Here is a 27,440-nt window from a genome sequence, read left to right as displayed (position 1 = left end):
TTCTTCTCAAAGCTCCGACCTCAACCCTGTGGAAAGTTTGTGGACTCTGGTTAAAAGCTAGCTCTGTGCCATGAAACTAAACAATTATCTTTGTCCTGTCTTCCTCCCCTCACTCCCAACCAGTCGGAGCTGAGCCTAATTCCCTTCCTGTTGAAAAGGGTGTTCTTTCCCACTGTCACCAAAGCGCTTGCTCATATAAAGTGCCTTCAGGTGACTGCTGCTGTGATTTCATGCTAAATATATCGATAAAACTGAATTGTGAACTTTATTTTGAAAATCCCAAATAAAGTCAAACTTGTTCTTTAAAGTCAGTAAAGATGTTGGACAATCATTCCAACCTGGAAACATAGCCACTCAAAGAAATCATTAAAAGCCCAAAATGACCCTGATGTTGATGAGTGGATGGAAACTTTGCTCTCAGAACAGCTTCAGACTGTCTCACCCTGCTTTAAAAGTTAGCCTAAACTACGTTTTGTCCAGTTTTACAGTCTTCACTCAGAATTTTAACATGATCACACAGACAGACATTTCTCCATCAGACAGATGGATTATTACGCAACAAATTATTAAATGAGTTTATTCAAAGTGGGACACAATAAATGTTTCGCACACGCTGACAGCTTTCTTCTTCACAGATAGATGCAGAGATTTCTTCTACCTGTTCAGGTGCTACAGCCACAGATGTCATGGAACTGACTGTTTATGCACATGTTTGGCCACCAGGGGGAGCTGGAGCATCAGTGATGTAACCTGATGTCTTGCCCTGTTGCTGTGGGAATCAAACCATCAACTTCAACATTTCCTGCGCTGTGTCTGCGTCTCTGAGCTCAGAACCCAGCGTATCCTCTGAACGCCTGAAACATGTCTGATGTCACTTCCTGAAAAACTGCTCTGTGGTGAACAGACCAGACGCGCAGCTGCCGTGGACTATTTTAGGTGGCGGGTGTATATGGGTCTCCTGGGGCAGGCGGTCAGAGTATGTAAGAGTGTTTCCTGTGTGTGACAGCACAGTGGTGCTGACATCGTGGGGCAGAGTCTGACTGCAAGGTGAATAATCCCAGCTAACTTCAGCCTGCTGTGTCTGAGTCTGGCTCGCACAGCCCGCTCACAGCGTGTCCTTGGGGATGAAAAACGACGCGCTTAAACGTTTTTCAGTCTGACTGAAGGAAACATGAAATTGACTCGAGTCCAAATTTGAACCTTTTTAATGTTCAAATTTTGTAAAACATTAAATTTAATCGAATTAGATGAGTAGCTACTAAATGTTCAGTTTAATGTGAGCACATTTTTCTGAATGATTGATTATTTGGACAAATTCAGTTCAATTTCAATTCAATTCAATTTTATTTATTTAGCACCAAATCACAACAACAGACGCCTCAAGGCACTTTATATTGTAAGGTAGGCCCTACAATAATACATACAGACAAAAACACAACAATCATATGACCCCCTTAGAGCAAGTACTCTGGTGACGGTGGATAGAAAAAACTCCCTTTTAACAGGAAGAAACCTCCGGCAGAACCAGGCTCAGGGAGGGGCGGCCATCTGCTGCGACCCGTTGGGGTGAAAGAAGGAAGACAGGATAAAACACATGCTGTGTAAGAGAGACAGAGGTTAATAACAGATATGATTCAATGCAGAGAGGTCTGTTAATACATAGTGAGTGAGAAAGGTGACTGAAAAAGAAATACCCAGTGCATCATGGGAATCCCCCAGCAGCCTACAACTATTGCAGCATAACTAAGGGAGGATTCAGGGTCACCTTATCCAGCCCTGACTATATGATTTAACAAAAAGTAATCTTAAAAGTAGAGATAGTGTCTGTCTCCTGAATCCAAACTGGAAGCTGGTTCCACAGAAGAGGGGCCTGAAAACTGAAGGCTCTCCCTCCCATTCTACTTTTAAATACTCTAGGAACAACAAGTAAGCCTGCAGAGCGAGAGCGAAGTGCTCTAATAGGGTGATATGGTACTACAAGGTCATTAAGATAAGATGGGGCCTGATTATTTAAGACCTTGTATGTGAGGAGCAGGATTTTGAATTCAATTCTGGATTTAACAAGAAGCCAATGAAGGGAAGCCAAAACAGGAGAAATATGCTCTCTCTTTCTAGTCCCTGTCAGGACTCTTGCTGCAGCATTTTGGATTAGCTGAAGGCTTTTCAGCGAGTTTTTGGACATCCTGATAATAATGAATTACAGTCGTCCAGCCTGGAAGTAATAAATGCATGAACTAGTTTTTCAGCGTCGCTCTGAGACAGGATATTTCTAACCTTAGAGATGTTGCGCAAATGGAAGAACGCAGTCTTACATATTTGTTTAATATGTGCGTTGAAGGACATGTCCTGGTCAAAAATGACTCCAAGGTTCCTCACAGTGTTACTGGAGGCCAAGGTAATGCCATCCAGAGTAAGAATCTGGTTAGACACCATATTTCTAAGATTTTCAGGGCCGAGTACAATAACCTCAGTTTTATCTCAATTTAGAAGCAGAAAATTAGAGGTCATCCAGGTCTTTAAAACTTTCCTGCAGTTTAACTAATTGGTGTGTGTTATCTGGCTTCATGGATAGATAAAGTTGGGTGTCATAAGCATAACAGTGAAATGTGTGCTAGACCTTCTGATGATACTGCCTAAGGGAAGCATGTATAATGTAAACAGAATTGGTCCTAGCACCTACAGCATGCTCTAATCATTCTAATAGAATATTATGGTCAACAGTATCGAACGCTGCACTGAGGTCTAGCGGGACAAGCACAGAGATGAGTCCACTGTCAGAGGCCATAAGAAGATCAGTTTTAACCTTTAACCTTAACCTAAAGCTGTTTCTGTGCTGTGATGAGCTCTGAAACCTGACTGACACTCTTCAAATGAGAAAGTCTGCGGGTCTCCGTGTAATCGGTTTACTGTTCCAATACTTTTAGCCCTACTTCCATCTGTGACTTCACCAACATGTAAGAATAACCCGGAAGTGTGAGTACGCCATCTGTAATAGTGTGGTGAGCACATGAGCAGAGATTTCCTCCTCTTTGTGTGTCCTTGAATTGCATCTGCAGATGATCTGTTAGCTGTTTGACAGCTACTCTTTCAAGAATTTTTGATATGAAAGGAAGGTGAGAGAATGGCCTGTAATTAGCTACAGATGGCTTTTTAAGTAACTACAGCCAGCTTGAAGGCCTGTAGTACGTAGCCGATTATTAGAGAGAGGTTGATCATATTTAAGATTGAAGCATTAATTAATGGCAGCACTTCTTTGAGTCAAGTAATTACTGAAGTTAACTCAGAGAGATCAATTGGAGAAAAAGACTAGAGCCTCATAAATAAACATTTCATTTTACATATTTCAGTTTAGTTTCTCTCAGATTTACTGCTTCATGTTTTTCAGTGTCCTCATGTGTGAAAAATGAGTATTCTTAGAATAAACCACTGGTTCAGTTTCTTTGTGGTCATCTCCTTCGTGGTCACTAAATCCCGCAGAGCCATAAACTGTCCCTGATGCTCACGGAGGATTTATGCTTCAGCATGAAAACTGTAATCTGATCTTTTACCTCCTGGGAATGCCGTGACACGTCAGGCCAAAGGAGCTGCAGCTGCTGTGATTGGTCTGTTCACCATGGTGAATTCCTGTTTTTGAATGTATCAATGAAAATAACATCATCATGTGAGTATGCGGAACAATAATCACAGCATGAACAGAAGGACTCCCAGACTCTTGAAGTCACTGAAACCATGCTGAGAACACGTTTGTCCTCCTGTTTCATTAAAGCGGATCCAGATGTGATTATCATGTGTTAAATGTTTCAGTGCTGTGACAGCGCCTGGAGTGATTCATGTGTAGATGGAGCTCTGCAGGAAGTGCAGCAGGAGAATCTGTCCTGTCAGACTCTGCAGCGATACTGCAGGGTCAGAGGTCAAATGATGGACAACTTTATGCTCATTAGCTGGATTGACCGGCAGCTGGACAGGCTCTCATCAGAGGAGTTAGAAGGACAAGAACACGTCAGATGATGCATGACCTCACAGAGGCGTCATGTGACATCTCTGAAGCACAAGGTCAATAACACGCTCAGCTGCATGCAGCACTGTGTTCCTCCTCGTCTTCATTACAAAGCTGCTGAGTCCACACAAATAGGTTGTTGTGGTTTGTTCCTCTTCCTGTGCTCTGATTGGACACTAAGAGCGTTAAAACTATCTCAGGTCACAAATCTGTGAACTATGTTCAGAAATAAACACCCGCTCGCAGCTTTCACTTTCAGCAAGCATCTCTCACACTCACAGATACCTGCTAATTAGTGACATCCAATCAGAACTCTCAGGTTTCACTCAGCAAATCTGAAGCTTTGCCTTATTGGACGGTGTGTTAATCCAGTAACCTCACAGCAGCCATTTTTATTGGTCATATGATGTAATTAAAAATGCTCCAAAAGGCTCCGAGAGCACAAACACGGTCCACAGGTCCAGTTCAGGTGAAGTTAGCAGACAGCTAGCAGCTGCAGCCACCTAGGTAATCATCCACCTGTCAGTCACAGAGGCCACGCCCCTAATAATGGAAACAGGTGAGTTATAGAAACCTCCTTCCCCCATAAAGGTGTTATGAAGGTTTAAATTAACCACAGGGACCAATCAGTTTGTGTATCAGGCTGTAAACATGTTTATTTCTGCTGTAAAGTTGTAGCATGGGGCTAACTCGCTGCTGCCTCTGCTGGATGTCACAGGAACTGCAGGTTCTTCACTGTCCCAAAGACAGCTGAGAACATTAGCTTTATGTTACAAATATCAGACCTGTCTCTTCATATCTGCTGCTGAGGAACATCCTGAGACTCAATCCAAACTTGCCCCCTTTAATCCTTTATATCAGATTTAAACCTAGCTTTAAGCCTGATATAATATTAAACCCTGCTTTAAACCTGATGTGATATTAAAACCAGCTTTAAGCCTGGCTCATTCATTGTTTAGCACAGCACTCAGATTAGAGCTGCTGCACTTGTCAAAGTTTGAGAAGAGGAGCTGAACTTTGAGATAAGCACTCTTTTTAATCCAATAGCAGGCGCCATATATCCAAAAAAATATCATCATTGCCACTTAATTTTGCACTCAGTCTTTCCATTGGTAAAACTCAAAAGATTTCTTTATACCACTGAGTTATTGTTGGTGGTTTTTCATTAATCCAATTGAAAACAATACATTTTCTTGCCAAAACAATCCATCCATCCATCTTCATCCGCTTTATCCGAGGCCGGGTCGTGGGGGCAGCAGCCTAAGCAAAGAGGCCCAGACCTCCCTCTCCCCAGCCACCTCCCAGCCAAAAACAATAATTTACATAATAGTTTATATTTGTTTTTATCTGGAAATTTATTCAGAATTGGCAGCCCCAATAAATACTGAGCTGGATCTTTTTGTATTCTGCTTCTAAATATACCTTTTAATTCTTTTGTTACACAGAGACAGAATTTTTAAATTTTTGAGCAAGTCCAAAGACAGTGCAAGTAGGACCCTGCCACAGATTTACATTTAGTACATTGTGCTGACCTGCTCGGATCAATTTTATCCAGAAAAATAGGCGTTCTATACTGTCTATGTAAAATTTTATATTGTGTTTCTTTAAATCTGTTACTAAGAAATAAAGAATGCACAGATTGTATGCACTCACTCCAGGCAAGATCATCACAATGACACTGGAGGTCACCCTCCCAACTCCTAATAAGTTTTCCAATATTATGTTTGTTATAACCTTGTAGTGTATTGTGAAACTGTCTTATAGTTCTATTATCTGCATTTAAGTTAAAAAGAAATTTTCCATGGGTCCTAGTTGCATTGTATTGTGCAAAGTATCAAAATTTGAAGTAATTAGGTGACGAGCCTGCAAAAATGCAAAAAAAAAAAAAATTAATTTGATGTATTCCATATTTTTTTTGGACCTGCTCAAAAGACATACAAACATTCCCATTAAACAGATCACCCACCACCAATGTTCCCTCTAAGCTGCGCACTGCTGGCACGGTCTCTGCACACAGAAAATCTGTGTTGCGCACAAAAAAATCTAACCTGAATTGAAATTAAAATTAATACTTTTTAATACAAAACAATTCTGTTTTGCAGTGTTAGTCAGTGAGTGACTGGCTGCTCCCGTATGGGATTAGAACGATGCCACCTTATCCCATAGTTCAGCCAATCACGCGATTAACATTCGTATATACGCAGCTAATCAACGTCGTTGACAGGCTGTGACAGCGTCCTTATGTGCCGACGCCGGTGTTTTAGCTAGCAAAGCGGCTGATGTGGAGTGAAGCCACATTAATGACAACGTGTACAACCATTGGAGATGTGAGCAGGACAGACGGAACAATTGACGGAAAAAGTGTGGACTTTATACCAGTTTTTAAATTCTGTTGATAGGCCACGTAAAACCAGAGTTATGATAAAAATATCTGCAATGTTTGGTTTTCTTCCTGAATACTGTCGTTGTTTATATTTACTGCGGGGAGAAACGGTAAAAACGGCGTTTTATAAGAAAAAAAAGCTCGAAAGCCTGTGAGCAAAAACAAACTCCACCCCCTCTCCCTTTCCTATTCGTCCAAAAAAGTACCATGTCGACCAATCAAAAAATGATATGGCAACGTGGCATCTAGTTGTTAAGAAACGGGGGGAAGCTTTGAGATGTGAGAGATTTGAGACGTTTAGCGCAAATCTTGTGTAGTTAGTGTGTAGTGTAGTTTTGTTGTGTGTGTCAGAACAATGAGGCGACTGCTGAATGTTACAGGTGTTACAGGAGTGATACATCTCCTGTTGCCAGGCCTGCAGGTATCAGGCTGTTGTTCTCCTTTATCTCATAGTGGACAGAAATGATTTTTTGGAGTGGCACAAATAATTTCTGTGGCATCAAATTTGATGCAGAACAGCTGATTGTTCTGTAAATAGTTTGAAATGTTTATTTAAAAACGCCTTGGCTGCATTTAAAAAAATAGCTGCAAAAAAACTTTGTTGTTTGCCAAACTGAGTCACTTTTTTTTTGAAGTAACTATATAATTAATTGCCCAGCTTTGGTGATTATATACTATATTTTGCAGACAGAGAGCTACAGGACTCTCTCCCAGACCACAGACTCATAATACCAGTCAGAGCTTTTTTTAAAAAGAAAGTTATGTTTTCAAAATTGGAGTTCAAGTTATTTTTACTTCCAATAGTGTTAACATCCTACACAGGTCAATGAATAGATTTTTTTCCTACATTTTCATTGTAAGTGGGCTAAGGCAGTTAATTAAAAGTAGTCTAACATAAGTGTAAAGGCTGTAATTTGATTATTTTAATAAACCATGTAACTTGGATGGATTAGATGCCGGCGTGACCACAGTGCACACGTCTGCTGTTGCTCACAGTGGTCCAGGAGACCGCTCAGGGAGTTTGTGTGTTCGCTCAGACACATGAAAAATTAGAGGGAACATTGCCCACCACATGTATTCCTGCACCAAACCATCTCTGAAATACTGCACTTTTCATTCCCGGTGTAAAGTGCCGATTATTTATAAAAGGTGTTAAATAACTCAGTATAGGATTACTTTCAATGTATTTGTTCATATCACGCCATGTTTTTAAGTAAGTATCAATCATTACTTTGTTATGTTTTTTAATATATTTACTCACTAGTTCGCTTAGGAGATTAAATGGCGAACATGTCCAGGCTTCTAGGGGGTTCTCTGTCTCTTTTAGATATGCGTGGATCCATTCATGTATAACTCTACTATGACATGACCAGTTATACAGCAAAATGTTAGGAAAGGCAAGACCCCCTTTATCTTTGGGCAGCTGTAACGTTTTCCCCTCCAAATAAACCTTGACAGATCTTTTTCAATTTCTTTTACAATTTTTTTGGTAAGAGTTATCGGGAGCATTTGTAAAGGATATAAAAGCCGTGGCAACACATTCATTTTAATTTAATTTATTCTCCCCATCCAGGAGACCAGGAGATCCATCCATCTAGAAAAATCTTGTTTGACACTGTTTCAATATACTTTTTATATTAGGTGAAATGTGTATCCCCAAGTACTTAAATCAAGAACCCGACCAGGTAAATGGGATGTTGCATGTCATAGGCAAATTTCCCAGTGGCATAGCAATAGTTTTGGTCATATTAACCTTATACCCGGACAAATATCCAAAAGTTTCTGTAATAGATAATACAGAGGGTATAGAATCCTGGGGATTGGTGACAAACAGCAGAACATCGTCTGCGTATAGTAACATTTTAAATTCAAATCCTTGAATTAGGTATCCAGATATACTTTGATTATTTCTAATGGCCTCAGCCAGTGGTTCAATTACTAAAGCGAAAATTAATGGGGAAATCGGGTCCCCCTGTCTTGTTGATCTCTGTAAACAGAATTCTGATGATTTAATACCATTAACTACAAGACATGCTCTTGGGGTGAGATATAACAATCTGATCATGTCTATAAACCCCTTGCCCAAGCCATATTTCTCCATTAAAGCAAACATATAAGTCCACTCAACGCGGTCAAAAGCTTTTTCCGCATCAAGTGATACAACAAGTCCTTGTGTTTTGGTTACATTGGAGTGTTCTATAATATTCAGTAATTTTCTCATGTTTGTAATTGATTCTCTATTCTTGATAAAGCCCGTCTGATCTGCCTTAATAAGCTTAGGTATATAATTCTCTAGTCTGCTGGACAATATTTTAGACAAAAGTTTGCTGTCAACATTTATTAAACTAGCTGACTGATTCTGATTCTTGGACCTCACTGGAGAAGCTTTACATGATTTAGAGTCGAGAATAATCGTTCTTTATGATCCTCTGTCTAAAACAAGCTCCTGAGTAGGAGTCAGCTTTCTTTTCATGCTGACAGGCTTTTTTTTTTAAATGCTCTTTTTTTCTAGAGTGAATATTGGCCTTGAAAACAATGAACACCTGACAGCAAACCTTCAAACATTAACGGCCTGGAGGCCAACACAGTCACCTGACGATATGGCTGCTGTCCTGTTAACTGCACTATCAGAGCCTCCAAGCTGGCTTAGCTCCAGCTTTGGTGTGCTGTTAAATTTGAGGACTGTGATCGGATGTGATTGATCAGCAGGTCTGTGGGTGCAGATTCTCATGTGAACACCTCCACAAACAAGAATGAGCTTGTTTCTGGGCAGAACGCTAACACCAAGGCTCAAAGATACTTCCAAAACCAGTGAGTGGAGTCAGGAGAGAAGTCACTGAGAGTTGAGCTCACTGCATCTGTCATTTAAAAGTTATGTGCTTCAACCCTGAACTCTGACCTTCAGCATGGCTGCAGTCACTGGGGAGCCTGATCTGGGGTCCAGCAGAACGGAGGAAAGAAAGAGCTCCAGCTGCAGACTCAACTGGCAGCTGTTTCCTCCTCTGCGCCCCGCTGTCGATGACATCATTTCTCAGACACTTCATACACGCGCGCACACACACAAATGCTGCTCAGCGTGGTGTCTGAGGCTTCCATGCAGCCACTTAGAGAAACCCTCAGAGAGGAAGTTTCTGACTTTCACAGTAAATTAGTCCAGGGGGTGATGAAACGGCTGGAGTTCGGCTGTTACGATTCCTCTGTTTCTGGGCTGTGACGAGCTCAGAGCAGCACAAACACTCACAGATGAGCTGATAAACTCACCTGAGCTCTGCCAGACGTCCTCAATCTGCTGCAGTTTAATCTGCAGACGGCTGACAGAGGGAACGGGAGCCCACTTACCCCCTGAGTCCGAGGGAGGAGGAGTAGATGTTTAGACTTAAACTTTGGAAAAATGTCAAAGCCCACAGCTGTGAATTTAAAGAGCTGTGTAATAAATAGGATGAAGCTAAATCTCCACGTGTTGATGTTCCCTAGCTGTTTTTAATCTGCTCCCTGCGAGGCAGACACTCAGGGTTCAGGTGTTTTTTTCAACTCTTGGCTCAGTATGATGTCACACAGACAGGATATCCCTATATAAAGTGAGGTTTCCCCTCACCTGCTACACCTGCTTTATGCCAGCGGCCTCACAAACACCAGAAGTGACATCACAGCTGAAGATAGAGCTCTGCGGTTGTGTCTGTCTTGGCCACCATCTCGGCAGTATGTGAGGAGCTCAGAGGTTACAGAGGTTCTGCCCTGCTGGAAACCTTCTGCAGAAAACTTCCATAGAAACTTTCTCTCTCGTTTTCTTCTCCTGGATCAATGCTGCTTCACTTATTGTGACATGCTCACGGCCATGAAGCCCCACCTGCAGTCCAACCCTCTGTTTGTGAGGGGGAGCCAGTCAAAAGATAGGGGGAGGAGCTAAAACAGCTAGTGTAAGACAGGCTGCACTGAGGCCCAGGATCACATAAAAAAGAATTATTTTGAGCTGTGATCATGCAAAGCTGCCCTGAGGAGCCTGAGAGCAAACATGCATTCTGCTGTCAGTGATGAACGCTGTGGCTGCTTGAGGTTTAGGAAAACATATTTGCAATACCAAATTCAATGGCTTTGACCTTTTTCAGTTTCACTTCTGTATTTTCACCCACATGCACACTCAGACTTCCCAAATTTAACATTTGTCCTCAGAGCACCATCAGGATGAGCTCATCTCTGTGTGAGAAACCTTTAGCTTTATTTGTGGGTTTGTATCATGACACTCCACGCTGTTCTTTTTCTGGCTTTCAGTAAAAGTCAAAATGTGCTGCTTCCACATTTGACCTCAAATGTCTGGAAAGTTTTATTCTTTTATTTAAAGTGACTGTCAGATTAAAGTGCACAGCTCCAGACTCTCTCACAGAGCACCTGTGAATCATGCACACCTCAAATCTCTCATTCTGGCTCTTGGTGTAGCTCTGGTTTAAAACAAGCTGTTTAGACTCCACCCTCTTAAACTCAACTTTCTTTTGATTGGCCGCCACTCACAAACGGAAACCATGAGCTGCATGTGCGCAGAGCCTCTCCCTCTCCTAACAGCTGTGCCTTCCAGCTGTGGGCTGCTCTCTGAAGCTGCTGGTTTGTCTTGTGGTTGAGTTAAACTTCAGATCTGTTTGTCAGAGTAATCTGTAATCTGGAGTTTTTGGGCTCTCTGCTGAAAGCTGCAGCTGGTAAAACAATGAGTTTGAGTGAGAAACCTCAGCAGATGTTTTCAGCCTGTTAGGATCCATCATCTGTGGATCTGATCGAGAGCTTTAGTTTGAAATAGCAGCAGACACTTCCTTCACTGCATGTCCTCACTAAGCTCCAACACTTTCAGAGTCTTCTTTCTCTGAGGAAGAAGTCAGAGAGCATGAGCACATCTGAAGGGGGGAGGATACACCGGGGTGTCTGCTTTCATCAGCAGGAAGCGGGGTTACGGACCTGAAGCCCTGTAAGGGTTCAGGTCTGATTCCTGGGCCTGTTTGGCTGTAGCAGCTGAAACTCGAGCAGCTGTGCATCAGCAGGAGGATCACAGCGAGGCTCCCCAGGGCTCTCCAGGCCCGCATACCGCCGCTCAGTCGTAACCACAGAGGCTGCCTCCCACTGCAGCCCGCGTCGTGAACCCGGTGACCCCGAGGACCGGGACCAGACACATATGTCTAACTCTACACGGTCGTGGGTGTGTGCTGAGCTTCCAGAGCGTCTCGGTGAGGAGGAAATCCCTCTTTTGTTTCCAAGGAAGTGGAGTGTGTGCTGTGTGTGAAGGAGGGTGAAGTGTGGCCGAGAGACGCTCAATAACGAGCTGCGCTCTGAGAAAGCAGCCACTTCCTCTGGCACAAGCAGGCTCACTCAGTGAGGACGAGAGGCTTAATCTGAGTTATGTTAGATGATGAACACATGTTCACTACTGTGTTAGCATATCCTCACAAGCACAGCTTTAACACACACACAAGGACTCTTAAATATTTATCGATTATTTATTGAACATTCGATGAATCGGTGTGATTCTGTCAACAGGCTCAGGATCAGCTGTGTGTGTGTGTGTGTGTGTGTGTGTGTGTGTGTGTGTGTGTGTGTGTGTGTGTGTGAGTGGCTGCCTGCGTGTGCGTGTGTGTGTCTGTGTGACTGTGAGTGTCTGTGTGTGTGTGTGTGTGTGTGTGTGTGTGTGTGTGTGTGAGTGAGTGTCTGCTTGTGTGTGTTCTAAGTGATAAAATTATTATTATAATAATCCAGTGATTAAGAAAAAGATGAAATCAAAAACAACAGGAGCTGCTCAGCTTTGCATGATTCACAGTTCAAAATAATTCTTCTTTGCATTATTCTGCACCTTCAAACAAGAAGCAAAAATTCTGAGTGAAATGCAAAGTCATAGATTATTAATTTATGCATGCATGCTTCATATAAACTGAATGTATACAAGCCAACATTAAATGTATGGTTTCACTACTACAGGTAATTTTACATGCTGAGCATCTCTGTGATAAGCTGAGTGTTTGGATCACTGCAGCCTCACTGGGACTCCTGAACACACACTGAACTCAGTATTCAACACTCTGCTCGTGGTTAACATCACACAGTATTAACGTGTCCAGTCAAAGTCGGGAATTTTGAGCGATTCGCCTGTAGTCAGAAGGATGCAGACGGAGGGATATGTGTGGTTCAGAGTCCTGTTTAGGAGTTTAAACTATTTAAAGAAGAGAAGAATCCCAGCATGCGTTGTCAAGTCTCCTCAGTGTGTGTGTGTGTGTGTGTGTGTGTGTGTGTGTGTGTGTGTGTGTGTGTGTGTGTGTGTCCAGACTCAGGGATGTGTTTATGATGGAAACAGGCTCTTTGTCTTTAATGAGAGCTGATTTAACAGAGGCAGCCTGTCATTAACGTGAAGGTAGTCTCTGTGAGGCCTCTGTATCACTCACATACTCAGTGTGTCTCTGCTTGGTCCTCAGACTTCCTCTGCAGAGAGCTGCTGTAATCTCAACATGCATGACCGTAATCTGCATGGTGCGAGGAGGGGGGACAAAGAGAGCCTAGAAAATGAGGAAAAAACAAACAAAAAGACAGAGGGGGAGGGGAAGGGGTGGGGGCATTGGGGCCACCATGCTGCTCTCCACAGGGAGCACAGCAGAACTGTGAGTGGGCAGTAATGAGTGTGTTCAGTTTTTTGGGAGGGGATAGTACATGCCTCCTGCTCTGCTTCATCAGCACAGACAGACAGGCTGGAAACAATAATCAGCTCCTCAGCCCGGCTCTGCTGATGATAGCTTATTTTCTTTTTCCCATCAAACCCGAAGCTCCAAACCGGCCCTAAACGCATCCCAACGTTTCACAAACACACGCGCAGCGCTCGGGCCAAAACGGTTCTGCCTTCTAGAACCACAACCCATCACTGTGCTCATGTGCAGCAGAAACTGATACCGGACAAACGGTATCGGTGTGCCAGCTGTTTTTACCTCGTTTCCTCCAATCCAGAGCCAGATCCACACGATCCCACTGAAACAGAGACCTGTGAGCTGCAGCTCCTCTTCCGTCCAGCAGAGACAGCAGTGAGTCCGTCCCAATAGACTCCTAATTTTAAAGCATTTATACAACTTGCGCCATTCACCAATTTATTATTCCTACACTCACCTGTTTAAATTGGATTAAGGCTTAAAGTTTGCATTACTACAGCCGTGGCCCCTTTGGCAGGTTGATGGTGACACAGGTGGCTCTAGCTGCTAGCTGTCTGCTAACTGGACCTCTGGACCATGTTTGTGGCTCTCGGAGCCTTTTGGAGCATTTTTAATGACATCATGAGGCCAATAAAATGGCTGCTGTGAAGTTACTGTACTAACAGACCATCCAAGAGCTCCCGCTGGGCTCATAACACTTTTATATATGTGGGGGCGACATTTGGACAGGTACAGCTCTAATTAACAGACTTTCACTCATCCAACCCGGATTTCAGACTCTCTGGAAAGTCTGCTCCCAATATTGTTTATACAGATACCTGCTGAGATGAAGACAGCAGACAGCTAGCAGCCACAGCCGCCTGTGTCTGTAGTATTAAATGTTTGTAGTTTTTGTCCGCAAATAATCACTACCTTTTGATTAGCCTTGTCTCATGCTTTCGTGCTTTGTGGTAGATCTTTGTTCTGTCTTCACTGAGATATTTGAATGCTAATCAATAAAAATCAAATCAAAATCAAAATCAAACTACTACCTGAGCGGGACATAAAGTGGATATGGAGACTTCAACATAAAAGTTTTGCCTTATGAAAGATGTTAACTGCAACCCTGACTTTTACTTTGAAGGTGAACTTTCTCTATTTCCAGTTTACATCCCATTTTTTACAGTTTTGCTACTACTTAGGTAGTAGTTAGTGAATATTGGCAGACAAACAAGAAAAATATATTTTTGAGACTCAAAATGTGGTCTTAGTATTGGGGTTATGATATGAAAACAAGTGTGTGTGTATATATGTATGTTTGCTGTAAACGCGTTTATTTCTGCTGTAAATGTCGGACACGTTAACACGGGAGTGTATGGGGGCTGACCCGCCGCTGGCGCCCCTGCTGGCCACTGGAGGAGCTGCAGAGTGCGGAATTTGAGGCCCGGGGTCTGTGCTCGGCATCTGCGGTGGAAGTGTGTCCCGTTTCAGTCCGTGAGGGCACAAAGTGTCGAACTGCTCCTTTAAACTCTGAAAGTCTCCTTTTCTCCGTGTGAACTCCTCCTCCTCTGCGCGCAGATAGGATCAACCTGTTGTGCCTGATCCAGGATCAGCTCAGCCCGCGGCCCCGTGCACCCGGCTCCGGTCAACTGATCCGGGGCCAGTGCAGGTCCCCTGCTCCTCCAGCCTCCACCCCCGCAGTCTTTTCCTTCCACTCCACTTGAGTGCAGCCCGTCTCCGTTCCCACGCCTCCAGTGATCGTCTTGAATCAGCAAACTGCGCGATATGCGGAAACGAGCAGAGTAAAACCGCAGCGGTGTGCGGAATTATGCACGTTTCAGAGCGGACTAACGATGCAGGGATCACCGTGGGCAGGCCTTCCACTTTCTCCGCTGGAGCAGTAACTGCACACAGGGGGACATGAACTTTTCGGGCTTGCTTATTAAGATGTCGACGGTCCGTCCGTGAAGGATTTAAAATTCTAGTTTCATGTTTGGTGGGACGGGGTGTTTTAAAATCATTGAAGCATCTGTGGCTGAGACTTTGCTTTTGTAAGGAGGTTTTTCTTGGAGGAGCTCGGCTGAAGGAGGACCGCGCTCCTCAGGAATTCGACGCCTGAAGCTGAAGTGTCCGTGAACGCCGCACGGAGCTAGCTAGCATGTAAGCTAGCTGTTGGGGGAGTTTTCTGTTTATTTAACGGTTTAAACGGATAGAAAAAGCCGTTAAGTTGGCGTTAACGCTGACTTTGAGGAGGTCCCGCACAGTTGACCTTAGCTAACTACTTTCCTGGGAGAGGGCTTCGGTGTTCCGGGACTTTTGTGTACTAACTGCGAGTTAGCCCTTAAGTCGCTTCTAGTGTTAGCCGTCGTTAGCGTCCAGCCATGCCGCAGCTGAGCCGGGAGGACGGCGACGACCTGGGAGCCAGCGACGAGCTCATCGCCTTCAAAGACGAAGGTGAGCAGGAGGAGAAGCGCAACGTGTCCGCCGAGCGAGATCTGGACGACGTCAAGTCCTCCCTGGTCAACGAGTCAGAGACCAACAGCAGCTCGGACTCAGAGGTGAGTCAAAGCGGGGCCACAGCGGGGCAGCCGGGACCCCAGCGGGCTATCGGCGCTGTGTTTACCCTCCCCGTGTGCTCCTCTGTGCAGGCAGACCGGCGCCCCGAGCCCCGTCCAGGTGTGGTGAGCAGGGGCAGGCAGAGCCAGCTGAGCGAGGAAGGTAAGAGCCACAGTGCTGCTTTATGAAGTTTATGAGCCCGCTGGGAGGGAGATGGTCTCCAGCAGCAGAACACCTGGACACGGAGCTCTGTGTACCTGAGACCAGGTGAAACCTCCAAGAGACACACCTGTAAGAGTCCAGGTGTTTCTGGGTACTTTATTGACATAATCCTCTATTGTCATTTAGATTTGTTTTATTTCTAGCCCTATTTTACACCCATGTTTCTGTATTTGTAAACATGTCTGACCTTTCTTATTAATATTTTAAGCACATTTTTTCTGCATTTAAAGGATAATGCCACATTTATGTTTACATTATTTATATAAATATTTCTGGGTGTCTCAGAGAGCTATTAGCAGTTATATTTACAAACACTTATTATGTTTATTTGCTATATATTTTAGTTCATTGCAAATATTTTGACTGTTTTAATTGTTTTAGAAAATTTTATTGGGTTAATGTAATTTCTTGGACAACTTGACTTGTCTTCATGTATTTGCTCCTGACTTTGTTGGAATCTTATTTTAATTATATTGAGTGTGTTTCATGTCTTTTAGACATTTAAGTACATTTGGAATGTAACATTTTATATTAAATTTAATGTAATATATACAAAATAATAAATATTAATATTAATTAAAATTATTGTTTTATATTTAAATATTAATATTATTTCTCATGCATATTTCTGTCATATAATGTTTGTTTATTTTTTTAAATATTAATCATTTTGGGGGGGTTTAAATTTTTGCTACAAATATTCAGTATTTTATATCTCTCTCATTGGCTCTTTTAGAACACTTTATTTATTTTAATTAGATATTTTAGTAATGATAAATTACTTAAAAGAAATTTTTCATTAGCTTGATTTAAATTTTGTTTTTGGTATTGATTTATTTTAGCCGACATTTTTGTGCTTACACGTGTAAGCTTCCTGCTTCCAGCAGTGCGGTGAAGTCAGAGGGTGTTTGGCGTCGTAAATTCCTGATCTTAATCAGAATGAGGGTTTCACTGGAGATGCAGCTGATTAGTAATCTGATTCAGGTCTTGGGCTGTAAAAGCTGAACTGAATGTGAGCCTGAACTTGAACTGGTCTCAGGTCAGCATGCACTGTTGATCCTTTTTATCTATTTCTCAGCTCTGAGGAAGCAGCAGCGTGATGGAGGCGTCCTCCAGCCCTCGCCCTACGTCGGGTACCCGTTCTTCATGTTCCCTGACCTCGGGAACCTCTGCAGCCCGTACCTCGCCAATGGAGCCCTGACGGCAGGTGCCCGAACGGTAAGACGCAGACACAGAGATGCTGAAAGTGTTTTTTCATTTGGCTTTCATTTTTCATTTTCATTCAGATTTTAATTACATTTTTTTTTTTTTTGATTTTTGTCAATGCTATCTGAAAAACATAAAATGTTATCTATAGAATTTTAAATTTTATTATTGAATTTTTTAAATAGATTTTCTGTTTTTCAAATATTTTATCAATTTGAGCATTTTTATTTATTTGTTTATTTATTTATTTACTTTTTTAGGTGATTTATTTTTAGATGTGTACTTACAGTTGGTACAGCTCAGTCACGCTCATGCACATGAAGCCATTCACGTGACACACTTTAACACGACAGAAGGCCGCAGCAGAGACGAAAATCACGCTGACTCACCTGAAGGCTGCGTGCACGAGCGTGTGTGTGCGCGCGCGTGTGTGGTTGGGCAGGTCGAGCTCAGTGACGAGCTGCAGATTAGCTGCTGTAGCTTGGGGTTGGCGAGCTGGGATTAGAGGTTAATGCAGTGTGACGGTGAGGGGCTCTGATCTGAATGCTGCTCTTGGGTAGAGGCGGGGCTTAAAGCAAACCGTGGTTACAGAGCAAAGTGGATGATGACGAGAAGGTGGTTTTACGGTTGTTCAGCCTGATCTGGAAGTTTGTGATGCGGTTTAAAAAGAATCGATATGACAGACTGGAGGAAAGATGGATGCTGTTTTAGGGACCACTGTGTTGGGAGGGCAGAGTTGTCCAGTTGTTATCCTGGCACCAGAGGTGGAGGATGATTGGTGCCACTCCCTGAGGTTGTCACAAATAAATCATTTTCCCCCTGAGGCCACATTTCATGTCAGTTTTACAGCCGAGTATTCCCAGGAACCCAGGTCTGGGGTTTCTTTCCTTCTCCTGTGTGTTTAAAGTCTGAAAGCTCTCAGGTGGGTTTGTTATTGTTATCATTACCCGAGAGCTGGTTAGCTAAGTCGCAGTTCGGCCTCCGGCTACTGAAACGTCTTTTGACAGAAACACTGAGAAAAGAGCATCAGGATAAAACTGACTCCGCAGTGGATTTCAGGTTCAGAAAAATTTCATTTTTGTAATTTCTCTTCAAATTATTTTACATGTGTGATAACCAAAAGTGGGTTATGTTCATTGTTGAGATTACACAAGACAGCAAAGGAAGCCTTTATGCAGCTGCTGAAAGACCAGAGCCGGGTCCAGGTGTCGGGTACGAGCCACACCTGCAGTCTGGTGATGCTGCTCAGGTGTGAAAGAGCACAGGTATCTCTGCTCTGCTCACAGTTCAGACCTCCTGCACCCCTGTCAGGCTACGTCCACACTAGCACAGATAGATTTGAAAACAGCGTTTTCGTCTGAAAACGCTCCGCGTCTACACTTGCGTTTTCAGTCGTTTTCACAGAGTTGTGCGTCCACATTGAAACGGCCCAAAACGCTTATGTTCCAGTCCTGCGCATTCGCAAAAGTGAGTGAGAATTAAAGAATTTGAAGAAAAGCTACCTGGAGCATGTACAAACTGATATTAATCTTTTTTTAGGGCTGTCAAAATTGAGAGCAATCAAAGCAACTGCTGTATAATGCCCTCCGCTATCTTTGTTTAGTTGGTCACATGACTAAAATGCGTCATCGTTTTAGAAAGTCTGCATTTTCCAGTGTCCACACTGCGACTGGACAGCTCCGTTTTGAAATGTATGCGTTTTCGAGAGCGTTTTCAAAACGCTGCATTTTTCCTTGAGGAAAACGCCGTCTCAGTGTGGACAGGAGGCCGAAACGGAGAGAAAACGATGCGTTTTCAAACAAAAACGCATTAGTGTGGACGTAGCCTCAGTGTTTTGGAGGAGCAGGAGGAGGAGGTGTGCCTGGCAGTCTGAGGGCGGGTCAGAGGCTGTCATTAATCGGGCACTGCAAACGTGCGCATGTGCACACACACACACACACACACACACACACACACACACACACACACACACACACACTGCATACATAGACACTGCAAATACACTAGCTTCAAGGATCTGAAAGAAGGTGTGTGTGTGTGTGTGTGTGTGTGTGTGTGTGTGTGTGTGTGTGTGTGTGTGTGTGTGTGTGGTAATTTGAGCGTGTCAGTCCTGTTTTTTGGTAACACGTGCATGTTGATAAATGCGAATATCTCCATTTAAAGCTGCCCACACACTCAGGCCCTTTGCAGGTTAGTGCATAGACTGTATACAAAAGATTGATGGGGCACTGTGACATCATCATTGGTGTTTAAACTGGTGATTTATAAACACCACCTGGCAGACACAGGACACGCTGGAGAGATTATATCTCTCAGCTGGCCTGGGAACGCCTTGGTGTTCTCCCGGACAAGCTGGAGGAGGTGGCTGGGGAGAGGGAGGTCTGGGCTTTCTCTGCTTGTGCTGTTGTGCTGCTGCCCACGCAACTGGTCCCGGATAAGCAGAAGAGGATGGATGGATTTATAAACACGTGACAGGAGAGCAGGTTTGGAAGCATGTTCATGTCTGCTGTACTGTCTTGATGATGTTCAGTCAGCCAGTCCCAAAAAAGTGAATGTGTTCATCTACACATGAATTTTCAGTCACTCATCCAAGTGACCAATCATTTCTCCCAAAGTTGGACATTTCAGTGTGGGCCTCGCCTGCTGGCCGTCAGAGGAACTGCAGCTTTCCGACTTTAATCTTTTAGCCTGAGGTTACAGCTGGTTCTCCACCTGCTCTGTGGGGTGGTGTCTGAATGTCTGCATAGAAGCCTCTGCAGAACAGAAAACAACACGATGATTATATTTTTATTATATCTATATTTTTGTGTGAGCTTTGGATTTAATCCCAACTTGAACCAGTTTAACCAGTCTGATGTGCTGTTTTCAGTGTCTCTGTTTTGAGTTGAATCTCAGACCTGTGGGGACACGCTGGTGAAGTGTTGGTGATTCTTATTTTACACACAGAGCTTCTCGTCTGTTTGCAGTGCTGTAATCAGCATCTGACTGATTGGCTGAGATGGCTTGCAGTCAGTCACACCTGAGCTGTAGTGAATGGAAGCAGGAGGACCGAGGGGGCTGGGCTTTAAAAGGTTGTTGATAAAGCCGGCCGTGTGTGTGTGTGTGTGTGTTTAGTTAAAGTTGGTCCCTCTCAGCAGGCCAGACAGTCCCACAGCTCCTTTGTTTTCCTTCATATTGTCTGCAGAGTCTTAAAATACCAGGAGGACAACCTGTTTAAACACCCTCACACACAGAGGGACACACACACTAACGCACACTAACACACAGTCACACACACACAGTTCTGCTTTCTTCACTGTGTTCCTGTACACAGAACAGAAACAGTTTATTCCCAAACGTGGAGGAAACAGGAAGTTCTTGCTGCTCGCTGCAGATCTGGGTCAGACTGATGGTTCATGACACACGCTCTGACATCATCAAACTGAAGGCGTCTCCTTCATCTGATCCCGAGGCAGAACCCGGACCATCAGGACCAGAACAGGAAGACAAGGCAGCAGCTTGATAGGTGTCTTCACCTCCCAGACTCAGATCAGCAGTCAGGGTGGACTGCTCCTCCCAACCTCGCCCTCCAGGAAACGAAGGCCATTACATCCATAAGAAAAGACCACAGCACCATGGTTCTGCTTCAGCCAATCATCGCTCCAGAATAACCTCCAACAGCTGGACAGCGAAAACCACCTCGACCACAATCACTGCCTCCTCCATCCCACAGCACGGTGTAGGTGGACCCCCAGAGACTTACAGAAAGGAGCTCCATTCAGGCTGGAATTGCAGGTTGAGGTGGAGCATCTTCAGGACCCTAAAAGCAGCTGGATGACTAAGCAACTGACGCAGCTGAGCTGTGGACGTAAGTCAGGCCAAACATGTCTGCTGTGCGCCGTGAGCCAACGCTTCTGAATCCACCCAGGGCATCCTGCCACCATCAGCACGCCTCTTTTTCACTCAGGGTTACGCAGCACTACTTCCCTGAGAGGGGGAGGGGTCTGCTTTGTTTATTTTGGAGTGCCTCGGTAACCCTGAGGTTGGACTCTGGAAGGAAGCTGCCGTCATTCTTCTACCCGGAGATCGCAGCAAGTCATGGAGATGTTCAGACTCTACTGCTCTGGCTAGTCTGCAACAGAAAGTCCTACTCAGTAACTTCCTGTTATGTTATGACACTGCCTACCACTAGGTGTTGCACCGCTCTGTGTAAACAAGCGAGGCGGAAAGTGAGACGATGCAAAGGAAGTCATCTCACTGCAGTGTGTGTGTGTGTGTGTGTGTTTACATGCTTGTTACAGAGCGTGGGAGCAGATAAGAGCTGTGTTCTTATTGGTGGTTCATGGTGTTTTGTGGACTTTGAGCACGTACTGCTCACCTGCTCAGGTGCTTGGTGGTGATGTCACTGCAGTCCAGAAGGCACATCAGTCACAGTGGTCCTGTGGTTAAGGGTCAGGGATCACAGCTGATTGGAGGACTGAGCACCTGGGGTCTGTTTACATTTGATAAAGTGAGGGGGATGGGGGTGTGAGTTTGTGGAAGGGGTGGGGTCAGAACAACTTTGGTTTAGATCTAATCTGTCCCTCTTCTTCCTCCTGTGTAAGCCAGGTCATTGGTCCATTCATCAGTGGGTGTGGCCCTGTGTTGGTGTTTCTGGTGTGCAGGAATGTAAACATGCGTCAAAAAGTGCGTTGTCTCATCTTGGTGTCAGTGTTTCCTGCAACACTGACACACAGAGCTTCAGATCAACACACCTGGACAGGTCACACCATCACCTCCATCACTGCACATTATCAGCATTCACCTGAACATCCAGGTGGGTCAGAGTGTTTCAGTGCAGCTGTTAAAGTAAAGATGCACCGTGTGTGTTCAGAGCCCGGACACACACACACTTTGGTGCCGCTGCAGCAGTGAGTTTGTTCATCCTGATGTGAGGAAACGAGGTGTCCAGATGGTGTAATATGACTTCCTGTGAGCTGTTCTCCTGCAGACATGAACCTGATCTGTGAACGTGTTCTTGGACACACGTGTTGAAGCTTCACTTGGATGAAAACAGAAGTGGTAGTGTCGGGTTCTCCCTGTGTGGCGTTGCTCAGACGAGGCTTAGGTGAAACGTGTCTGAGCAGCTTTCGTTCCAGCATTGATGGAGTTTGGTCAGTTATGACAGAGCTGCTGGAACACGCGGTGCTCAGCCAGCTTAGCTAAAGTCTGCAAAAGTCTGACCTTTCAGTTCCTCCACCAATAAGTTTGCTTCGTTTTCATAAGATGGGCGACCTCGGTGATGAGTTTACATTTCACGGTGAGTTTGAGGCCGGAGGCTGCTCCTGTGGGCGTTCTGTGGATTAGTCCGACCTGCTGGGAGGAAACTCAGACGTGGCCTTCAGCAAAGACTTTATTAGGCTGAGGAAGATGATTTCCTTCGGGCTTTAATCCCTTCATCCAGATTTGTGTCAGTGCTGGGATTACTGGTAAATATTGCAGAGAAATCATGACCAACGTGTGTGTGTGTGTGTGTCTCCACAGTACCTGCCCTTTCAGTGGCCGCTGCTCGACGTCCCAGGAAGAGCATCCGTCAGAGACACAGCGACTCCCTCACACCTGGTAAGAGCTTAGAGATGAAACTAACATCAGCTCCATCCTGATTGGTTCTCAGGCAGGTGGAGGATGATGTTTCTCCAGTTTATCATGTTGTCATGGAGATAGTCACTGATTCAACATGTGAGGTTAAAACAAGCCGGACTGTGCTCCTTCTCATCCTCACCATCACCACGCTGTAAATCAGGGCGATGTGCACAGCCTCTTATGGAGAGTGCACTTATTTATTTACTGCCCCGATCAGCTGCTCGGCCTTTGTAGTTGTAGTGCGCCCTCTGGTGGACAAACACAGCCATTTCATCCATCTCTTCTTCACTTCTTTGAGTTTCATTCTTCTGATGTTGCAGTTTTAATGATATCCTGGTGGATCTGCATACAGAAGAGCCGTCAGAAAGCTTTAATCCGATCATTCTGTTCTTCCAGCTCTGCGCTAATCCCGCTAACTGCTTCCCTATTACTGAGTCACCCTCACATAGCAGTATTACAGTAATGTCACAGGTAGAGTCAGACCAAGGCCTGGGTCGGGGAGTCGCCCAGAAGCATCAGTAACACGAAGAGCTGTTTATAAGAAAATAATCTGTCCTTCCTCTGATACAATAATCCAGAACCCTGAGATTATAATCTCATATTCATCTTTGCCTCTTAGCTGCTGTCTCTGTCCATTTGCAGTCCAGCAGTGTGCCGATAGTGCAGCATCCCCACGTGTCCCACCTCCACCCACTGCTGTCCTATAGCCCCGAGGCCTTCTCCCCACCGAGGACCTCACCTGGCTTCTCTCCTGAAGCAGGTAAGCGGCATCCCTGCCTCCATCTTTAATCCTGTGGGCATGATGGTGAAGCTGAAGCATGAAGCTGAGTTGTCTCTGCAGCAGGGGTGTCCCGGTCTCCTCACGCCTCCTGCTACCCGGTCTCCCCCGGAGCCATGCCTCAGATCCCACACCCTCTGGGATGGCTGTGAGTACCACACACACACACACACAAACACACACAAACACACACATACACACACACACGGTTCAGGGTTTCCATGGTAATCTCACAATTACATCACAGCCCTCAGAGGAAACAATGATGCTGTTTCTGAGGGCAGAGAAAAAAACTCAGTCACATGGAAGCACAGAGGAAATGTACTGAAGTACCACTGCTGACATGGATCACTGATGCTCTGCAGTGACCCTTTCAGCCAATCAGAGCTGAGCTCTTCTGGCACAGTTATGAATGAGGAAGCGACAGAGCGAGTGCGAGGAGCTGAACTTTCTGTTTGTTGATCCAGTTCAACCTGAAGGCTCCCACCGACCAGGAAGTCATAAAAACACGGCATCACGACGATTCATGTGAAACCTGCCGTACCTGTACAATCAGCTGCTGAATAACACAGGCTCGTGTTTACCTAAAACTGGTAAAAGCTGGAGAATCAGAGCAATGCTTCCAGGAAAAGCCCCGGCCTTAAACACTGAGGGGACACGCCCACCTCCTCGGCCGTCCTCATCGGCAGATCCAGTCGTGGGGCTGGCGAGAGGTTTCTGCACACGTTACACGGCTGTCAGCTAACAAGAAGTCCTCACATCTGCTCGTGTTTCTGTCTGCAGGCAGGGCCAGCATATGTACCCCATGGCCGGGGGCTTCTCGCCGGCAGCACTCGCCATGAACGCCTCCATGTCGAGGTAAGTGACCGAGACTAAACACGCCGTTTTGATGCTCATGTGTATTTTGAATCAGCTCCACCTGCTCACTGCGGCTGAAGTGAAGCGTGATCCTCGCACCTTATCGCCTCATGTCAGAGTTCCTCGTATTACTCCTCAGGCTTCAGGACACCTTGAGGGATCACGATGTTGTGTTAGCAAAGTAAAAGCTTTACATTTCGAGTCAGTTTGGATTATTGTGGGTTTATTTTGTTAAAATGACAAATAAACAAAATAAAACAAAACCTAAAGAAAAAAAATCCAGATTCATATTTTAAAAACAGGTGAGCCAGGCCAGTTTTCTCACATTGTTGAAAGTGTTATAGCTCAAGCTGATTTAATTAACATATATTATCCTGGACTCTTCAGGGCAAAGTAGGTGTTAAAATAAACATGTCCATATTTAATGCAGTTTCTTGTTTTTTGTGGTATTCAAAATATGTGGTTCATATTTCCTCAGTTCAGCATGAAAGTTAATGGAAAATAGCATTTTCTTTGTTGTCGTCTCATTTTCTATTCTGCGTGCTTTATTTCACTGTTGGAATTCAACAATATACCAACTGTATACCATTCATAAACCATTCTGTCTGTGTGACGCTTTTATTAGTACATGCTCAGATATGGGACGTAGCAGCACTCCTTGAATTGTTGCTTTGTTAATGATCCAGTAGTATTTAACCTTTCCCTGTTCTGTTCAGTCTGGTGTCGAGCAGCTTCTCTCCTCGCTTGGTGCCCACCCCTCAGTTGTCCGTCCCCCACCCCGCCATCGTCCGCACCAGAGTCAAGCAGGAGCCTGAAAGTGATAGCTGCGACGAAGGCGGGGCCAGCAGCGTTCAGCCAAGGTAAAAATAAATGGCCTCACAGTTTAATTCCAGCAGCTGCTCCTCCCACCCATTTTGTCACCAAGGTTACACTCACCCGTCTCACGCCTGTGTCCCCACAGGAAGGCGACGCCTGAAACAAAGCGCGAGGGCGACGAGGACAAAAAGCTGCACATCAAGAAGCCGCTGAACGCCTTTATGCTGTACATGAGGGAGGAGCGGCCCAAAGTGGTCGCCATGTGCAAAGTGAAGGAGAGCTCGTCCATCAACCAGATCCTCGGACAGAGGGTACTGCACCAGGGGGCGGAGCTTAATTTTTAGTCTAATGTCTTTACACATTTTAACGTTCCAGGCACATTTTATTCACATATTCATGTTCAAATATTCATGTTTTCATATTTACATTTATTTCACATTTAAAATGTAAAATGATTGACAGCTGTGATGTTTTCAGAATAAATCAAGTTTTTATTCTTGATTCATAAATCAAGACAATTATGAATAAAATAAATTTTAATAATTAAGTTGTCATTTGGACAGAAAGTTGGAGGTCAGAGGTCACTCTTAGTGACATTATGGAGAAAGTGATGTCAGGTGTAGCGTCATAAAGCCGTCGGGATGAATTGAAGAAACTGAAGTTCAGAAAGGATCAAATCAGTTTCATGTTTGAGATTTTAACTTTATCAAAATTACATAAAGGAAAGTTGTAAGATTCTCTGAATCATCAAACATTCAAAGTTATGATGAAATCATTTCATCACAGCTAAAATAATGGTAAAGTCATGTGATGAGGTAGATTGTCCCTTCTTGATCCTACTTCCTGTTAAAAGAGGGTTCTTCCTCCTCACTGTGGCCGAGTCCTGCAGGGCTGTAAATAAATATAAGTATATATAAATAAGTTTAGATTGAATCTGATTGGTGGGTTGTTTGTTTGTTTGTTTTCCGTGTTCGTGGATTCGTCATTTTTCACGTGTGTGCTGTGTTTTTTCCGTCCTCAGTGGCACTCACTGACGAAGGACGAGCAGGCCAAATACTACGAGCTGGCACGCCAAGAGAGGCTCCTGCACTCCAAGCTTTACCCCGGCTGGTCGGCCAGAGACAACTATGTGAGTATGAAAGTCGCGTGATCATGTGTCACATGTTCGTGTCAGCTGACGTGCTCACGGCTCGTTTCCTGCAGGGGAAGAAGAAGAAGAGGAAGAGGGCGAGGATGGAGATGAAGCTCGAAGGTGAGGCAATGTTTGCTGTTTTCTTTGTGACGATGTAGAAAATGTCACAATGATGTCACTTTTGTGCGTCTGCTCCTCAGTTGCCGCGGCGGCACCGTCAGACAACTTCCCCCCGCAGCTGAAGAGGCCTCGTGTCTCCGTGGGAGCCGAGGACCCACCGCCGCCTCCACCGCACACACAGACTGCACACGCGCGCCATCACCTGACGCAGCCGCACACCGTCTCTCACCTGACACACACCCACCTGTCACAGGCGAGCCCCGCCTCCTCCTTGGACTCTCCCGCGACTCCCACCACGTCGCTGGCCTCGCCCGCTGCCCCGGCGCCGACGCACACGGAGCACACACACTCGTCGTCCTTCAGTGGGCACACGTCACCGTACCCCGAGCAGCTGCAGCCGCTCTCCCTTACCACCAAGCCCCAGCGGCCACCACTGTCCCTGAACCGCGCCACCATCACCACGGGCCCCTCCACGCCCTCCTCCAACACCGCCTCGTCCCCTCCACAACGGCCCCCTCCTCTACGCTCTCAGCCTTTCCTGGCCCCGCCTCCTACCTCTTCGAGCTCTCACGGTGCCTTAACTCAGCAGCTCCGAAGAACCAATCAGCCGTGACGAACGGCGTGAGAAAAATATAAATTCTGACCTCGTTTTTACCGCCACTGTTTTTTATGCTCTTTTCTATCCGTGTCATGTTTGTACGAGAATAAAAGGACGTGTAATTGGTCAATATTTGACTGCACCTCGGACTCCAAGGAACTATTTTTACACTTTTTCAGGAAGTAACGGTGAGGGGGCGGGGCTTAGTTTGTTTAACATGCTTTTTTTACCTGGTAGTTTTGAGTGTAAACAGATTTCCTGTTTCCTCCTCTTTGTCAATAAACCTTCACTCAGCTCTCACCTGAAGTTTCAGAGCTCTCTGTGTGCAGCGTCCGACAGGCTCTGACTCTGGGGTCAAAGATCATCATCGAAACATCACGCCCCATTGTTTTTATCTCGTTTACTGTTTGCAGCAGATTATCCGAGTCCCTATGGAATCAGAGTCAGGAATATTTTGAAAGAATCAAGCCTAGATAATGTCCGACATTGACGTCATGAATTATAAAGAAAACGAGCTTCATCTCTGAGA

At 44.9% G+C, this 27,440-nt stretch overlaps 1 protein-coding gene across 2 annotated transcripts; it reads left to right on the top strand.

Annotated features, from left to right (window-relative positions):
- Positions 1 to 14,431: 14,431 nt before the first annotated feature.
- LOC146570332 (transcription factor 7-like 1-A) lies at positions 14,432 to 27,211 on the top strand. 2 transcript variants are annotated; one of them, XM_085278762.1, is made up of 12 exons: positions 14,432 to 15,582; positions 15,673 to 15,742; positions 16,881 to 17,020; positions 22,511 to 22,588; positions 23,252 to 23,369; positions 23,454 to 23,535; positions 24,171 to 24,245; positions 24,962 to 25,105; positions 25,207 to 25,372; positions 26,083 to 26,190; positions 26,265 to 26,313; positions 26,394 to 27,211. In XM_085278762.1, exons 1-12 carry the CDS (start codon positions 15,406 to 15,408, stop codon positions 26,924 to 26,926), a joined length of 1,740 nt encoding a protein of 579 aa, XP_085134888.1. In that variant the 5' UTR covers positions 14,432 to 15,405; the 3' UTR covers positions 26,927 to 27,211. The 2 variants fall into 2 exon arrangements, with proteins under 2 accessions (XP_085134888.1, XP_085134887.1); XM_085278761.1 differs by having other exon boundaries at positions 14,434 to 15,582; positions 23,451 to 23,535.
- Positions 27,212 to 27,440: the final 229 nt, after the last annotated feature.

The sequence above is a fragment of the Mchenga conophoros genome, linkage group LG7 (assembly GCF_057382185.1).
Source record: "Mchenga conophoros isolate Kocher_MC1m ecotype Shallow Benthic linkage group LG7, M_conophoros_male_GT1.1, whole genome shotgun sequence".
Taxonomy (NCBI): domain Eukaryota; kingdom Metazoa; phylum Chordata; class Actinopteri; order Cichliformes; family Cichlidae; genus Mchenga; species Mchenga conophoros.
This window is presented reverse-complemented; position numbering and strand designations above follow the sequence as displayed.

Bases quoted from the DNA above. Each gene is read 5' to 3' on its own strand.
- LOC146570332 (XM_085278761.1), top strand. From the start codon at position 15,406: ATGCCGCAGCTGAGCCGGGAGGACGGCGACGACCTGGGAGCCAGCGAC. The intron at 25,373-26,082 runs GTACTGCACCAG...TTCCGTCCTCAG, and splicing joins ACCAGATCCTCGGACAGAGG to TGGCACTCACTGACGAAGGA. The intron at 26,314-26,393 runs GTGAGGCAATGT...TCTGCTCCTCAG, and splicing joins GATGGAGATGAAGCTCGAAG to TTGCCGCGGCGGCACCGTCA.